The following is an 18,763-nucleotide window of genomic DNA, read 5'->3' on the forward strand; positions in this document are numbered from 1 at the left end:
CACTTAATATTTTCAGTTTTTCAGACCACACTCTGTAAACCTTAGAGCAGGGGTCCCCAATCCCAGTCCACGAGGGCCGGTGTCCCTGCAGGTTTTAGATCTCACCCTGGGTCAACACACCTGAATCACATGATTAGTTCATTACCAGGCCTCTGGAGAACTTCAAGACATGTTGAGGAGGTAATTTATCCATTTAAATCAGCTGTGATGGATCAAGGACGCATCTAAAACCTGCAGGGACACCGGCCCCCGTGGACTGGGATTGGGGACCCCTGCCCTAGAGATTCCTGAGAGTTATGCTAGTTTATCTTGATTTGATAGAATAAAAATGAGGATAAAGTAAAGTAATAATTTAGGGTTTTAAAACATCATAAATAAGCAAAAAATAAAAATAAAAAATCAAAGTAAAAGGTCTTAACTTTAAATTGCCTGTTATGTTCCATGAGCAGTTCAACAACACAGTAAATAAGTACAGATAAACGAAAGTATTCCTCATATTTTACGAGCTGAATAATTATAATTTTTACTCAAATTATTTGACTGACAGTTACACCTAACGAGCTGTGTCAGCACTGGCAGACCAAACACATTTAAACAAAGTTTAAGGAGTTAAAAGTCATTAATTTGAACAACAGAAGTTTGAAGAACGATAAGATTCGTCTGAAAGTCAATAATTCTCTCACCGCCCGAGGTCCCTGTGATTTGTGCAATAATTAATGTGCTGAACCCCTCAGATCCCTGATAGATAGAAAAACATTTGAAATGCGCAGGAAACCATATGCACAACCTGTCAAATACCCAAACTGCCTCCAGAAGTGTTAATAATAGATAATAACATCAAAGAGACTGAATATACAAATCCTTCCATGACAGAGAAATTACATTTTCATTAGATGAGCTGGAAGGAAATTAATCACGCAGGCTCGTAAATATTTTTAAAATCTAACTGGGTGTTGTTGCTGAAATGTAGGCGATGTAAACGCTTAAATTAAGCTGTATGCCATTAAAGGGAAGTTTTAATATCAGAAAGACAAGGAAAGGGTGTCGTGTAACACGTTGTGTTTATTAAGTTCAGACACACACACATTAACAGTGTTTTTGCATGAATGTATAAAATGAATATAAAGAGAAATGCAGGGATGTTACAGGACTTCATTTCTTCTTGCCCGCTAAAGCTTCGGCGGCAGCGGCTGCTGCTGCCACAGCGTCCGCTTTCAACTTCTCCTCTCGCTGCTCCAGGAAGACTTTGTACTCATCAGCTGATAGACTGGAGAGGAGGATGAGGAAGAGAGAGAGAGAGAGAAAAGGAAGATTGGAGATGAGGACAGAGATACACCCTTATTTTTTAAACTTGACAGGAGAAATCCTTCAGCTATCTGCAACATTAACTCCAAACCCCTTTTTGTTTTCAGTCCCCTGAATGAAAGAGCACCGACTTCTCTCGGAGCTCACCACAATGCAGCAGTGTTCAGCAACCCATCCAGGGAAAATTTCATTGTACAAAAAGGCAGAGATACCAATTTCTTCACTGACAGTACTCCCAATAAATCAAAATGCACTGCAGCCACGAGACAAGTTAGGTTCTAAGCAAGGGGGAGAAACTGATTCTGGGAAAAATACAGCACTATTAGCTGAAGTAGAAATGGAAGCGGCAGAAGCAGATGATAGAGCCTGAATACTAAACTACGTTATAAAAAAAAATATACATGAAATGCTGTGCACGTCATAAATGATAAAGATCTTGAAGGATAAAAAGAAACGCAAAGCGAACAGGTTTGTGTCGCTTCGTCTAAAAGCAATCCAAAGCAACACGTACAAACTCATAACATCCCATTTTTTCTCTGATTTGGCACTATATACTACCTCTACAGTCACTATAAACGACACGCCGTGCTTCGGCATGCTGCGTTTGCAGTCAGTATATGGAAAAAAAAACACGTTTAGTCGTTTTATTCTAACAGAAACCTCTGCAGCCTTGGAATCAAACTTTCATCCCACACAGGAAACAAATCACTTCTCTCCAAAGGTCTACTAGTTATTTTGTGTTTTCAGGCTTGTTTGCGGAGCTTTTTAATGACTGTCCACACTTCTCTTTTTTTCCCCCCGCAGCTGTGGGCAGCTCCTCCACCGCCTCTCTGAACTACATTGTGGGTGAGCCCATTAAGAGCACATTGGAAAATCAAGGGTATGCATACTGACTTTGAGCATATTTTGCTTTCATAGTGTAATCATAATACACACTCAGAACCCAATTTGCAAGTTAACCCTTTAACACCTGGAGCAAAAACTGAGCGTTTTAACATGTTTCTCTTTGTACTGTAAACTACTAACGCTATTTGTTTTCCTTAAGCAGTGAATTTGTAATTAGAATTTAAACAGAAAACAAAATGTAATTGATTTAACTATCACACCAGATTGTGCCTCTTTTTTCACTCAAACATTTGGGTTTCACATTTTTCACTATGGAAACACCTTTGCGCTTAAAAATGAACTGCTACCGCCCTAACCATGTAGTTTACAGCAAGAAAATTCACTTTCTTTTAACATCGACTCTTTACTTCCATGAGGAAGAAGACAGCTTGGGTGGCACAACCCAATAACTGGTTGTGCCGCCCTTGGTAGCAAGAACTGCCATCAAGTGTTAGTGATGTCCTACAATGGGTCACTCTTCTTTCCGGAATTGTTTTAATTCAGCCACACTGTAGCGTCGTTGGGCACGGGCGGTGTGTTTAAGCTCATACTAAAGCACCTCAGTTGGATTTAAGTCCAGACTTTGGCTAGGCCCTAAGTCATTTTATGTTATTGCCATCCAGAGGTGGACTTGCTGATAATTTCCTGCTGTGTAACCGTGTAATGCCTGCACATTCTCCTTGAAGATTTTCTGCAGAATTCACATTTCTGGAATTTACAACAAGAATTCCAGGTCATGAAGCAGCAAAGCAGCCCCATACCATTACACTACGACCACCATGACTGTTGGTATGAAGTTCTTTTCGTGAACTCAGTTTTATGCCAAATGTAACAAATCTTCAAAGTTCAACTTTTGGGAAAGGAATAATTTCCCAAAAGTCGTTGGGATCATGAGGATGCTTTTTGGCAATGATAAGCCTTTGTGCTCTTTTTTGGTCAGCAGTGGTTTTCTCCTTGGACCTCTCCCATGGAAATCAAGTCTCTTCCTTATTGTTGAATCATGAACTCTGACCTTAACTGAGGCAATTTGGGACAACAGTTCTTTAGATGTTGTTCTGGGTTCTTTTGTGATCTCCTGGAGTAATTTTGGTAGGTCACTGCTCCTGTGAAGGTTCATAACTGTTCTGGGGTTTTTTCATTTGTGGATAATGGATCTCACACTGTGGTTCACTGGAGTATCAAGACCTTAGAAATGACTTTGTACCCCTTTCCAGACTGACAGGTGTCAAAGACTTTGCTTGAGTTTCTTTAAATTGTGACATGATGTGTTTCTTTTTGAGATTTTTTAGCCTCCTTCACTTTGTCAGACAGGTTCTATTTAAGTGGTTTCTTTATTAAAAAAAATCTGGTAGTAATCAGTCCTGAGTGTGGCAGGTGAAAGTGAACCCAGCTCTCTAAAACAACAACAAATTGGTTAATCACAATTAACTAATGAGTTAGCAAAGAAGAAAGAAGTTGTTTTTTTCACACCAGGTTTAGATTTAGCAATCATCATTTAAAAAATGCATTTACTCAGGTTATCTTTGTCTGATATTAAAATTAGTTTGATGATCTGAAATATGTATTTGGGACAGATATGCAAAAACCTAAGAAACCAGAAAGGGGGCAAATACTTTTTCATCGTAGCAGCAGCCAAATCACGTCAGTCACAAACATTCAGAATAAAAGATCATAGTTCAGCACTGAATGCCAGGTGTGATGTGATACACTGGTTGTAGATATTGTATAACAGTGTTAAGTATTCAAATGATAACCCTGGAACCCTGCTCGATTTATAGTTTTTAACATTTTAGCATATTAGCAGACTGTTTCTGCACATTTTTCTAATTTGTCTTAATGAAGTCTAATTGTGTAATGTGCAGCTGCATTAGCTCGATACTCATTATTAAAGGACTAGGGGCTTTTACAGGTCCGTGCAATGACTCACCTCGCACTGCAAGAAGGTCTCAGGTGTTGGGTTTCAGTATGTCTAATAGCCAATCAAAAGCACTCCAAAAACAACCCTACGGTGACTGTTTGGAGCCACTGCAAACAATGTTCACAATGTCTGCTGTCTCTGTGTGTCTGACAGAGTCAGTCTGGCATCCAGTGGCCACATTTACAGCATCCACAGACTCTATAAAATGATGTCCACCTTGACATTACCCACTGGTGTTTGAACACTGGTTTTGAAGCCTTGAGCTGAGCATCTTTGTTTTTAATGAGTCCAGACGTCAAACGTGAGGGATGAATCTAACTGAGAACCCGAGGAAACCGCAGACTCATCCAGCAGCAACCTGTCAATCACCAGGTAAGCGAGCGGCAGAGCACATTTCGCTTCATCGTCTGTTTTCCTCCACAATGGGACTTTAAATTTACATGGAGGATTAAATAAAAATTCAAACTCTTGATTAAAACGATACATTTCTTGCATTAATGTACTAAGCTATAAAATCAAGTTTGGAGTATCCTGCGAGTTATTTTTTTAATCATCTCATAAACACAATTTTAACAAAATCAGAACCTCTCTCTGGGTTTATATCTTTTCACAAATGTTGGGATGCAAACATGTGCGAACGTTGTCTGGTCTTAATGTAACTGCATATAATGTTGGACTTCATGTGTTCTGGGTGTTAGAAGGCAAACAAGCAGCTTAGAAGGAACTTTTTGTTCTCTGGGTTTTTGGAAAACAAAAAACAAACTGTATTAAGCCGTTAGGATTATGTTTAGAGTCTGCAAAAGTTACCGCTGATAGTGTTATGATGTGGAGTCTGAACCATGGAGGCTTCCATTAGTGACCTCTGTCCACATCTACTGCCAGCACTGAGCGCTGCTTCAGTTGTTTGAATCTCAGGAGTATGATGAGTGGCGGTCGACTGAGAGGACTGATGAATATCTACCGTGATAAGTGAACGGATGCTGAGGCCGTTTTGTTAGAGTCTGAAAATGTAGCGACAAGAATGCACTTCAAATTGGAAGGAAAACCGTTTCATTGGGTCTTTGATTGTGTTATTGTAGCGGCTTGGTTTGTCTTACAAGACAGCATGATGTTGCTGAAATCCTGCTTAACTGCACATTTCTGCCTTTCTCTATACCCCCATATGTTACAATGTTTGACTGGCTGTTGGACTGTCGTGTTGGCTGCTGTTGTCTTTTATAACGTGGATGCTAACAAACCCCCCCCCCCCAAAAAACCCCATCCTAATAAGTAATAGGGTTATTTTCTCATAGTCTGCTATGTAATCTAAATTAGTTTCTCCAAACAGATGAATCATTCCCTTCAGGTCATTAGAAAGACTGAAGGTTGAGCACGAGTTTAGCTCACTGGGTGAGTAGGCGACCACATGCCTCTTGGCCGGGTTTGAGTCCAGCCCTCGACCCTTTGCTGCATGTATCCCCTGCTCTTTCTCCCACCTTCCTTTGATCTTCACTGTCCAATAAAGGCAAAACTGTCTAAAAAAGTAAAGTTTAGAAGGAATGCAGACTTTTCTTCAATTCGGACACTGCGGTAAGGAAACATTTCCTACTTATAAAACAGTGTTTCCTGTTCTCTCCAGGTTGCAAACACCCGATTTCAGATTGCTGATTGCTTTTTCACTGCTGTCTCTTCAGCTTTTATACTGGGCCAAGGTCACAAACACACAACTGTCAGCCAACTGTTTTGGGAAAAGGCAATGTTATTTATTCATAAGTTAATGTGAGCTACAGATTGATTTAGTGCAGGGTGATGCACAGGTTGTATTACTCTGAAACAAAACCCAGCTTTCCATCTTTTCCATCTGTGTCCTCACAGTGTGACCAATGTCGCCTCACTGAGGGGGTCCTCGCACATCTTCCTTGGTTCTGCCTGACGTTATGCGAGTATTGAATAGAAATTTTCCAGTGTTTGTCATCCGCCTTGTCCAAAGACATTAAACCCAACAACATACTGGAAATTTCTGGATGCTCTGTAGAAACCTTTTAACTTTCATATCCAGATCGCTCTGCTTCTGTGAATGCTGGTTGCCAATAAACTGATTCTTTTCTTCTCCACCCACCTTTGCACACTGGAGATGTTATTTGTTATACAAATAGAAGAATTACCTGTGTGTAAACCAAATACTCAGGGTAGATTTAATAGGATGTGGGGGCCTGTTCTTGATATATTACCTCTCACAAGCAATGAGCTTTACTTATTTCTTAACCCAACAGTGTACGGAGTCCTTCTTATATATTTTGGTTATTTTCTGTTTTCATAATGTCAATACTCCGTATGTATTACCATCTGGCACACTCTTGTTTGTTCACTGCTCTGTGTCTGTTTACGGCAAAAATAAATAAATAAATGAAATGAAATGAAATGAAATAAGGATAAGGATATCAGTCTGATCCTGTCTGAAAAACCTAGATTCGGTGTTGTTGAAAAACTGCTGATCTTTTTAATTCCCTTCTACATTATCCTGCGTTCAGTTTGCCGTGCATCAGTGGGTTTGCACTGGATCCTAACAGGAGGAAGTTTGGAGGAATCTAGCAAGAAAGGATCAGTACTCTGGATGCATTTCACCCCACTATGTCAACAGCTTTTCTTCATATGTTTTCAGAAGTTTTTCACCTCACAGCAAACTGTGGGCAGTTGAATTCCCAGAACTGAAAAGCTCGGATGAAGACTTAAATTCCCCTGCCTGCTTTTCTCCATCTGGTACTCTCACTCTTGTTCAGCCTAACACTTGTTGGGATTCTTTCACTGCACTGAAACATTTGATTTGTGCTTCCCGATAGCTCAATAAAATGAGATTAGAAGTACACCAAGTACAGAATTGGTACTTACTTGTTGACAACCTTAATGCCCAGGGAGCGAGCTGAGCCGATGATGCTTTTCACAACCGTCTCAAGGGAGGCGTTCCTCATTTTGAAGCACTCGTCCTGAGCTTTCACCTGTGCGATTTCATACACTGCTCTGACGGACACCATCCCCGCCGTCTCGTGACCTTGACGCACACACAAAACAGAGGGCGAAGCATAAATAAAACAATATAAAATTCACTACATGTATCAAGAAAGGTTGAAGGAGGGCAAAGCGAGTTGGAAATCTGTGTGCACAGGTGAGTACGTCAGCGTTGCAGGAGTCAGCTGAAGGTAGCTTGAAGCATAAAACGTGAAAATCCATAATTCTCTTTCCCTAACACACCATGTTTGCCACTTCCCACCTCTGCCGCAGCGTTTCCCCATATGTCATGAATTTAACATCAATCGCAGCAAAGCTCAAATCCGAGTCCATGAAGAGACGTGTCCAGAACACAGCAGGTGAAAACTTTAGTAAGAGCAGATACATGACTGAGGCAAGACCTCTCACCCGTCTTTCCAGCTCCTTTTGCAATTCCTGCCGCTTGTTTGAGGAAGTAAGACACCGTGGGCTGGCCGATCGTCAGGTCATACGTTCTGTCAGGCTGAGAGGGAAAAAGAGAGACACCCAATATTAACACCCATGAAACCCCTGAGAGTGTGAATACATGAGATTTTGCAGAATGTATAAATATTATTGTAACCAAGATTTTAACATCCTGATTTTGACCCTATATTCGGTATTGCTTTGTGCTTTAGGACAGCCAAAGTACATGGGACAGTGTTTAACAGAGATCATAATTATTATTTCCCCCAAATTAACACCAGTGTGTTTTCATCCCCCTGGAAAAAATAAAAATACTGGCACCAAAATCCTATGTCACCCCATTCTTGAGTTATCACATTCAGAAACTCTGAGATTCAAACTCGTCCAAGATTTTTAGTAGATACAGCTACAGTTAGGGCTGTTCGATATAACGATATATATCGGATGACGATATAAAAACGTCTATCGTTTCATTTTACGCTATCGTTTGTTTCGTGGTGTCGCAAAATAAACTGTTTACGGCAATATTTTTTCATGGTTTTGATGGTCACTGTAGTGGCTATATTAATTTCTTAAAGTTCTCTCTTTCTCTTATATTTTATATAACCACACTATGGACGCACAAGCGCCTGTTTTCATGTGTTGTGGTTAGCAACAACGACGGTAACAGCATCGCGTGTCTGCTTGTTTATGTTCCACATAAACCTTTCACAATAAAGCTCAAGATCCTGTTGAGACTTTTCAAAATAAACTGAATCACGTGAAAGAGCAGCCGTCAAGTGTTAGAAAATAAACCTTAGACTCAAACGTTAGAACAGGCTTTTCCCCGCAGCACGTCGTGTAATAAATACTCACAAAGAAAACGGCGGCTGTTACAACTTATGTCTAAAAATGTATCGTTTCATGCATCGGTTAAAACACTCGACTCCAGCTACATGAGGCGCAGCTGGAAACACTTCCCGCAAGTCGAGCTGCCCGAGATTCACAGAATTTACAGAAAATGTTCCATTTTTGTGATTTATATCGTTATCAGGACGATAGAATTCTTATATCGGGATATGAGATTTTGGTCATATCGCACAGCCCTAGCTACAGTATCAATTTGAAGCTCCTACATCACCTTGTTTTTGAATTATCACAAACTTGGATGTTGGCAGGGCGATGACATTAAAACACAGTACAGCCTTTAACAAGCCTAAATTCATGAAACGACTTCATGCAGCAAGAGAACTTTAACCATGATGTTATGGGATATGCACAGCCAAAGCCCACAGGCTCGGCCAAAAAGAGATTAAAGCTGCCCAGGACATGACTAACACGCGTCTACTGAGCGTCACTGAGGTCAGCAGAGACATTGTGAGTGAAATGGCACTTAAACAATCATTAATAGAAAGAGAGTTCTCTCCCAATCCAGAAAACAGCTGAGCAAATTGGGTTGTTTCAATGGCACAATGGTACAATGGAGGGTCATGACAGTTTCTGCTGTGACGTGTCAGGTACATTCACTGGTCAATTTATTAGGTACACCTTGCTAGTACCCGGTGGACCCGTTTAGCCTTCAGAACTGCCTTTATTCAGAATTTTGGTCCATATTGACATGATGTGAATCTTCTATCCCATGCCATGGTGACTGTGGAGGCCATTTGAGTACAGTGAAGCCATTATCATGTTCATGACACCAGTTTGAGATGATTTGAATTTTGTGGCATGATGGGTTATCCTGCTGGAAGCAGCCATCAGAAGATTGGTGCACTGGTCATAAAGGGATGGACAGATGGTTAGAAACAATATTTAGGCAGGCTGTGGTGTTTGTTACTAATGGACCTAAAGTGGGGCATGGAAATATCACCCCAAACGTCTACAAGGCAGGACAGATCCACAATTTCATGTTGTTTGCACCGGCTTCTGACGCTTACATCTGAATGTTAAAGCAGAAATCGAGACTCGTCACATCACGGGCAACATTTTTTCTTCAATTCTCCAATTTTGGTGAGTCTTTGTGAACTGTAGTTTGTTTCCTGTTCTTAGCTGACAGGAGTGCCACCCAGTGAGGTCTGCTCATCTGCTTCGAGGTTCCACTTCTTGTGCATTCAGAGATGCTCTTCTGCATACCTTGGTTGAAATGATTGATTATTTGAGTTGCCTTCCTACCAACTAGAAGCAGCCTGTCCATTTTACTCTTGACTTCTAGCATCAACAAGGCATTTTTACCCAGACTGCTGCTTCTCACTGGGTATTTTCTCTTTTCAGACCATTATCTGTAAACCCTACAGACAGCAGTGTGAAAATCCCAGCAGAACGGTTTGTAAAACACTCACACAGCCTGTCTGGCAACAGCAACCATGCCACACAGAAAGTCACATAATTCACCTCTCTTCATTTTCTAATGCTCCGTTTGAACTTAAACGAGGTCATCTTGACCACGTCTATGTGCCTAAAGCACTGACTCGCTGCTCCCTGACTGATTAGATATTTATGTCAACGAGCAATTGAAAAGGTCTACCTGATAAAGTGGCCGGTGATTGTGACCTGACATCATCATTGTGAGGAGCAAGAAACTGGTTAAAAAAATTTATTTTCATGCACTGGACTGAACATTTTCATGCAGAATAATAGGGGAGGTTTTTGAAGCGGCCTCCTGGGTTTTGCAAACATCACCGTCTAATTATTTTTTCAGAAAACGACTCTGTGAACCGAATGCGTGCTAATGCATGAGGAGCACAAATTAAATCTAATTGCAGCAGCTGAGCTAACATTCACAGCAGCTCGTCGAGTTCGAAAACTCTTTCCGACTCATTTTGAAATTAGATTTTGAGGTAAGACGTCAGAAGCAGCTCTACCTTCCAGCGTGACTCTTTAAAGTCTGCTCTGAAGCCGTCACCACGCATCACGAGAGCAACTCTGGCGGAGAATTACGACATTCGTCTAATTGGTTTGAACGAACAAACAGATTAACCTTCTTAACTCAGATAATTGAACATGGCGGATAATCTTCAAACACAGTCTTGAGTCATTTGGTTTCCCTGTACTGCTGAGTTTGCTGAAAGTCTTAACGCAGCAATATAAAAACATAGCTTGGTCCTACTTCTCACAAGATTAGGACTTTTCTGGAAATTCAACTTAAGGCCCATTAAATTGCAAAAAGTTAAAAAGCTTTTATTATCACATGAGTAAAGCAAAGATAATCGCATATTAGTCGATCTTCTTCGGGGTCTGGAGGCAGTGCGCTTCATGTTTTAAGGGCGAATTAATTCACAGTATTAATCCTACCCTGTGGATTTGAAGAATTTACATTTTCTTTATTCCACTGTGAGAACCTTTATTTCAAATAAGATGTTTTCAAGGTTATGATGTCAATTACTGCACCGATCAACAAGGCAGCTTATTATTTTGTCTTTTTCTGTTATGGAAAAAATTTATGCCATAACCTGCTGGTTCACTGTGAACCTTTTAATGCCTCAGCTGCATTAGAATAAAAGTAGGACAGCAACCTCCTTGCAACTAGGAAGAAAAATTTTATGTTTTTTCACATCCAGCCACCGATTGCAAGTAGCTGCCGTGACCAACTAGTTACCCAGAGCTCGAGCATGTAACACCCTCAACCTTGAAAGTGGCTGACCACTTTCAATCACAAGACAAGCGCACAGGTCACCTGATAGGACGGAACCTCAATCTCACTTTGTATTTCTACTCATCTCTGAATTAGGGTTTCATATTCTGCATTGTTAGACTTTAGCTTTCTGGTATTTCTATATCTTGTTTATTGCCTTACACAAGTTCCTTTTGGGGTTATTTCATGCCTTCATTTGCAGAAATCTTTAGGTTTACTTAGTAAAAGCCCTTTAGTTTTCCCATTCTGTTCCTCTAGTCTTTGTATTTTTGTCTCCCCTGTTCCTCGTTCAGTTGTGTCTTGTTTAATTTTGGTAATTGTTGTTCTCTTTATCTTGTGTTCCGTTTACGTCCCTCAGTCTTGTCGTTTCTACAGTTTTCAGCCGTGGCTTCCACCTGTTATCTCTCCTCTTCATCATCTCTGTCTCCCTCTGTTCGGTGTCGCATCGTCTGCATTATCTGTGCGTTCCCAGCTTCTGTATCATTCAGAGTGCTGTCTAATTTGTAAACACATTGCCAGCACACTGTGATCAATCTGAGTCAGTCTGCAACAATGTGCACGACTTGCGTTTGGGGACTTGATTCAAAGAGTTGCCGATTGGTCATATTTCCGCATATAAGCCCGAGTGCTGAGCGCCTGTGTCATTAAATCGCAGACCTGCAGGGTCTGTGATGCAGTTTCTGAGGCTGGTGAATTTCTATGTATGCAGATGGCAACACATTTGCAATTTTTAACAATTTATCACAGTTAATCACCGCATGAAATTGCCAGTTTGACCCAATTCAGGCACAAACCAATCTTGCTGGCGTTTTATCGCAGTCTTCGAGAGTGGTTGCATCTGGTTTTCGAGGCAACCATTTCAAAGGCGAAATGATCGCAAGCTGGTCACAATAAAATTTGTTGCGTCAAGTGCAGTGTTAAACTCTCAGGAGAACTGTGATGCTGGATGCAGCTGTAATAAAAACTTTGTATGAAGTTGCTGCCTTGTGTGAAGAATGCAAGTTTATATTTTAAGAAAATGTTCTATTAGAATTTTCCCATAAATCGGGCTGCATTAGTTATGTCTTCAGCTTAAGCGTCGCTGTTCTGCAGCCTTTCGGATTATCGTAAATTAATCTGACTTCAGTCACAGGCTACTTTTCATTTGTGCGACCTGCATGAACCAACGCAGTAAAAACACATTGTGTGAGGACAAGCTTTTGATGATGATGATTAACAGACTGGTATTCCGATAGATTAGATTTCCACTCTTACACTACAAAGTCAATATCCACTGTGTTCGTACTGTGCCGACACATTCTGATACTGTATCTCACCCACGGACTTTCAACATGCGGACTGGAGCGAGACTGAATCACTGACCTTCCGATTAAATGACTCAACTCAACAACATCTGCCGTCTCATTACTAAGCAGTCGGATTCTCCAACTTTCTCCTTCACACCTTTTTAACTTGATGAAGTTTTCCATCAACGGCAGAGGAAAAGTGATTAGAAGAAGACATAGGAGGGGATTATTTGGACTATTCCACTGCAGCCTTAATGAAAATGACCCTACTTCTCACTTGCTTTATGATCTCGGCAAAAATTTCCCTGGCGAGTTTATGGTCTCAGGTGTAGTTTCAAGTCTTTTTTTAGTGCAGTTAAGATGTACGGTTGTAATTTATGATCTCTACCATAATCACAATGCAGCCACGATTTAGGGCAGGGTTACCTTGGGATTGACAAGTTGCTCCCGTATGAGTCCCTTAGTTGTTTATGTACACATCCAGCAGATACAAAGCGTATTTATTGATTTGGAGACATCTTTCAGGCCATTTGAGGAATTGGGAGTCTTTTTTAGCTCTAGTTTAGCTCCACCAGCTCCTCCGGGGGAGTAGCTGACTCTTCATCCACTAAATGCTCCACTATGTTCAGCTGATAGTTGCTAACAGTGATAGTCTGCTGCTGTTCGGTGCTGGGCATCTACTGTTCAGTGGATTTTTCTGAGCTGTTTCACTGAACATCCGCCTACTGTGGCATGAAAATAACACAGATGAGCTGAATCAGAACAGAAAAGGCCACTGACCAAAACAAAGAGCAGAGGGGAGTGCAGTGTCGGGTGATATTTCTGTGTTTATTTATCATTTTCCACAGCTTTAACATCCCTTGTGCCACTTCATCTGCTTTTTACATGAACTAGACTCACTTAACTTTGAAGTAATCTAAGCCATCTGCATGAGGCGTTTCCATTTTTCTGTCTACTATGTGCGTGTTCAGCCGAGTGCTGCTGCACATCTGCTCCCGAGCCCCATGTGCTTACCCTCTCCGTCCTCCCCTCAGGACCAAAACAAAAATAATTTCTTCAGCCTCACTGAGTCATTCTGACCCTGCTTTCCCCCCCCACCAAATTCAGATTCATTCCCTGGTTGGAGGTTTTTATTAGCTAGAATATGACAGCCAATGCAATCATTAAACCATCTTGGGAGAGTACTTTGCATCATCTATTTTCTGTCACATAAAAATTTAAACAAACATGAGACAATAAAGTGCAGGCTGAGCTGAGAAAACACCGCGGAGCAGGTGATTTGTCATCGGAGACATGTTATCTCGCACGATATGACCTTTCGATGGAAGGAAGATCATTTATTCTGTGGAAAAGCTGTTGGTTGTAAGAGTTCAATTAGCTGCTGTTGTTTCTGAAGAGAAAACACCTGCTCGGGGATTTTTCTGACGAGCAAAATGAGCAAGCAGAAAATTCAAAGATGGATAATAAAGAGGGGGCGGGAGCAAAGGAACAGCTACTGACGTTTAAGGAGGAGTTCGGCATTTTGGAGAATATGGTTATAGATAATATAGAGTCAGATGATCAGATTTGCTGGTTTTGCCCAAATAAAATCTAAAACTCATTAATTAACAGGATTTATGTTGTTTGCTTGATCTCGACTAGGGCTGCCACAAACTATTATTTTGATAGTCGACTAGTCACCGATTATTTTTGCGATTAGTCGACTAATCAGATCATCATCCTTTGGACGCAAAACAGCTTATTGCACCAGCAGCATCTGCTGTTATATAACTATCATTAGCTTACAGCTTGAAGTGTTTACGGTATGTGCTAACTAAAAATAAAGACAAGATGATAGTTTATTAAATTTTAATGAAATTTGCAGATTGTTTCGGTGAAGTTTAATAAACTCAGCCGTCTGCTCCTTGCTATCTAAAATATAACAGGACACCGGAGTAAATTCTCCAGCATGAATGAAGGACGCATTTCTGGGCCGCATTTGTCGGAGTCTTCGAATTTGGACAGTCTTTGTCGTGTCGCTGTAACGTAATCGGCCTACAAATGCTGGCAGAGGAGGATGCGGTTCCTGAACTTGGACACAGCTACGATACTGGACACAGCGTCTTCTTCTTCGGTACCATTTATGTATGAACCAATACCAGTCCTAGGATTTGGTTTTGGTTACTTTTTGTCGTTCCTTGTTTTGAAATAATAAAATTCTAAATGTTATTTGTTATTTACTTAAAACATTTTACATACCACACCAGCTGCCTGGTCACTCTATAATGATGGGAAGTGACCGTCATAGTGTTTCCATGCGACAATATTATATAGTAATCTTAGGCTGTTACTTATTGGTACATTTTGACGTTTAGGCCACACTATCTCAGATAATTGTGTTTGTTTACCATAGGTAGCATGCTGGAAAGACATTTCAACACAGCCAGTGTAAAAATGTTATTTTAAAACTTCAACTTACACTGTGGTGGCACAGTGTACACTGTGGTGATTTGTTGGTTAGCCCCGTAACCTCAAAGCGTCCCGGTTTAACTCCCCTATCTGGCTGAGGCCTTTCTGTGTGGGTTTGCATGCTCGTCTTATTTCTGTGTGCGTTCACTCCGGATAATCTGGCTTCCTCCCACAGTCCAAAGACATGCCTGATCTTAGGTTAACTGGAGATTCTAAATTGGCTTATTTTTAAAATGAATTCTCAAGCTGTGTTTAATAATGTTTTAACCTACTGACTGAGACTATAAAACCGAACAGGAAAAAAACTGAATGAAAAACTTCCATATAATCTGACCTCTGTTTAGCGACCGACTGGTCATTAGAAAGAAAACAGGTTTGGCTTCACTTCCAGGCCTGGAGGTCCCCCCCTCCCCATCTTTTAGATACAGTCTATGGCATTAGCAAATGACTTCTCAGATGTGACTGGAATTATTCATTCATTTACTACTTGCTTCATAATCAGGAGTTCTGTGTAGAAGACTGTAAAAACCCAAAAAACCCTTTGGAGAATCATTTGCTCTCTGCCATCAAATACATCACAGTTAACATTTGTTAAATAAGTTCTGACATGCGTTTCTGTAACATATACACATTATCCCAAGCAAATGGTTAAATACTTTGTTTCAGTGTTTGCTGGGGGTGTGCTGCATATCTCTTGCAAAACTACTGTTTCACTCATGCAAGTCTACAGCTGTGGTGCTTCCAGATTTAAATATCTCAACAACTATAAGAAGTATTTCCTCACATCCATCCCCACTCAGGATGAATTGTAATAATTTGGACAATCTTCTGACTTCTTCAGGTCAAGACTTTAATTTGTACAATATCTGGCTTCAAACACCTGAAAAATTAATGACATTCTCATCGTCTACAGCTGCAACTCAGCATGTCAGAGCTAAGCTTAAAGAGCTGCTGTGACCAAGAGCTGGCACGACAGCTTTTTGAGGCTTTTGGTCTTTTTGTCTGAAGAAATATGATGGAAGCATCACTTTTTTCTAACTTCAGACGAGGCCAGGATAGCTGTTGCCCCCCTGCCTCCGGCCCTTTTACTGAGCTAATTGCCTCCCGGCTTTCACACACGGACATGACAGTGGTATCGATCTTCTCATCTGACTCTCTGCAAGAAAAGTGAAAAAGTGGAATGTCTGAAAAAGTCAATTTGTTCCTTTAAAGTAAGATGAAAGGGACTGTAAGATGTGCTTAAACCTACTGACAAGGATGAGGTGAAAGCCTGCAGAGAAACATCCTCTCAGAGGCTGACACATGTTGCATGCGCACACACTAAACATTACACGCAGAATGCGCACACACACACTGTGCAGCTTGAACTGCAACGCTACAAATCACCAGCAGATGGCACTGCACTGATAGACAGAAGCAGGGCTCCAGATGTGATGGCAGAGCTGTTGCTGGATATTGCATGTCAAAATAAATTCACGCCTCTGAAAGGATTAGGCTTTCCCTCCTTGTGAACCTCATTACACAACACACAGAGAGCAGCGAGGACACAGCACACAAAAGGTGGGAGGGAAGTATGAGGAAGTCAAAAAATATGTTCTTGTGTGAAATAAATACTACAAACATAACACCTCTTTTTGGAGTAATTCACATCTCTTGCATGCACTTAATGGTTCTTGACTGCAGGTTCCTCTGGGTATTGCTTCATTAATGAATGCAAATGGAATGGCTTACTTCGTGGTAGAGTATGAATAATGGAAGTGCTGCGATAATGTTATGCAGCTCGTGGAATTAGCCACAATCGTGCTAGGGAGGGGCGCTAAGTGCTATGTGTAATGGGTCAGGGATGGGGTTAGACAAACCCACAGCGAGCTGCACAGACATACCTTCACATGGATCTTGATCGGGAGAGGGATGCCGTCCTTCAGCTCCTTGGTTTTCTCATTGAAGTCCTTGCAGAACTGCCCGATGGGGATTCCTTTCTGGATGGGGAAAAATGGTGGGGGGGTGGAGAAGAGAGGGAAATAAACATGGTGGAGGATTGCTTTAAAATGTATGAGCTCTTAAAAAAATTCAGCAAAGCATCACTCATGTCACAATGTGCTGCCAGAATACAGATGCCTGTGCTGCTGTCAGTCAATCAATCAATCAGAAACCTTCAGCGGTCTGACTGTATTCACACGTGAGCAGCTCAGAGAGCAGCCATGTGACACTGTACACTCATATATATATATATATATATATGTGTGTGTATATATGGTGGGTGAGTGTGTGTCTGTGTTGATATTTTGCTGGAGACATTTTTTACACGTCCCACTGAGATGTGCATGTGTGCACACAGCCCCTTTGTTGTTTCAGACAAAGTGTTTATGTGTGTGTGTGTGTTTGTCACTCGAGCTATGACTGAATGCATGTTGGGGCCCAGAGCCAGAGAAACCCAGTGATGAATGAGCTCCCATTTTCTAGCTCCTGCGAGGCCAACCAGAGCGAAAGCAAAATGGATGGGTGACATTAAGTCAACACCCGGCCAACGCTGCTCCTTTGCAGCGCTCCTTTTTGGAGATGAATTCAGTGGCAAAGACTAATAAAGAATCTAATTATTACTGCTGAAATTCAAACTGACCTTCACCCGCCATCCTTCCCAAAGGCAACACACTGATTGAAATGTTCATTTTAGAAATGAGAGAAGGAAAAAGCCTGTTTTTTTTTTAATACGCAGTTTAATGGACTCACGAGCTTCTACTGCTCCATGACAGAGCACACCGAGCAGCTCTAATAGTGGATCTGATGAAAAGTCAGTCATCCCGAGACATTCTCCAACGACAGGTTGGGAAAGACATTTATTTGAAGTTAACGGAGCAGAAAGTTCTCTGAACATCATCTCCTCTAACGGCTTCAAAAGCACCTGATGAATGCTAATCAGTCGCTCGATCTACACAACCGCATCGCCTCATCAGCGTCTAAAATGCTACTACGCATTACTCACTGGCGTTTCTTTGCATCTGCTAACACAATAACAAACTGATTGAAATTTCAGCACATCACACGAACTGCGGCAGGTCGTTGTTTGAGCTGATGGGTTCTATCTGAATTACAATATCCTACTAATGAAAAGAAACACAGCTTCGTCTCTGGAGCCCTCACTAGGCTCTACCTTCCCTCCCCTTGTATTTATTAATAGTAATCCCATGTCAACCTCACTACCTTCTATCCTTGCCCTTCCCTTGCTCCGCCTCCCTTACAACAACACAGCAAGAGTAAACAAGCACTAAAAGAAAGTCTAATTAAATATGGATTAATATAAAGGCTGCGATGTTGAGTAGAAGTCAAAGCAAACCCTCGGGCTCTGCCTCACACATTCAGCTCCTGTTCCTTCCCTTCTGTAAGCTCATGTCAGATAATGATCTCTCCCACCGACTCCGACGGCCCTTTCATGCCACACAAAGCCATGAAATGGGCTCCTTGACCAGCAAGAGATGATGCCTGATGCTTCTAAAATGTGCTTAAGCATAGACAGTGAGAAATTATGCAGACAGAGAAGGGACTGCGCTAAAGATAGACAGAGGCAAAGACTTCACGTGACCTTTCCTGACCAGACAGCTCTTAGCTGCTAAAAGGGGCTCAAACAAACAGGGGGGAAAAAATCATTCTAAAAAGGTGGAAAACAAGGCAAATAAGGGCCTGACAACACTTGATATGATCCTCTTGGGACAGCAGGCAGTTTGCCTTGAGCTCCATACACATTTTAGTATGCACCAGAGACAGGTAATCATATTTTAATTAAGCTCTTCCACAGAAGTCCAGGTACCTCAGCCTCTGAAGATGAAGTTTTATTTTGCCCTCAGGCTACTTAATAGTCTAACTGCAGTAATAACCACGATTGAA

General features: G+C 41.3%; 1 protein-coding gene across 1 annotated transcript in view; it reads right to left on the reverse strand.

Annotated features, from left to right (window-relative positions):
* Positions 1–1,044: 1,044 nt before the first annotated feature.
* The window catches only part of mrpl11 (mitochondrial ribosomal protein L11), a 62,303-nt gene continuing 44,584 nt past the window's right edge, over positions 1,045–18,763 (reverse strand). Inside the window, exons 3-6 of the mRNA XM_082555202.1 lie at positions 16,765–16,860; positions 7,502–7,595; positions 6,977–7,136; positions 1,045–1,267 (exon numbers count right to left, since the gene is read on the reverse strand). Coding sequence (XP_082411328.1) covers positions 1,153–1,267; positions 6,977–7,136; positions 7,502–7,595; positions 16,765–16,860 — 465 coding nt within the window. The 3' untranslated portion in view covers positions 1,045–1,152. The remainder of the gene's footprint in view (positions 1,268–6,976; positions 7,137–7,501; positions 7,596–16,764; positions 16,861–18,763) is intronic.

Source organism: Aulonocara stuartgranti, assembly GCF_965226115.1.
Source record: "Aulonocara stuartgranti genome assembly, chromosome: 2".
Lineage (NCBI taxonomy): Eukaryota > Metazoa > Chordata > Actinopteri > Cichliformes > Cichlidae > Aulonocara > Aulonocara stuartgranti.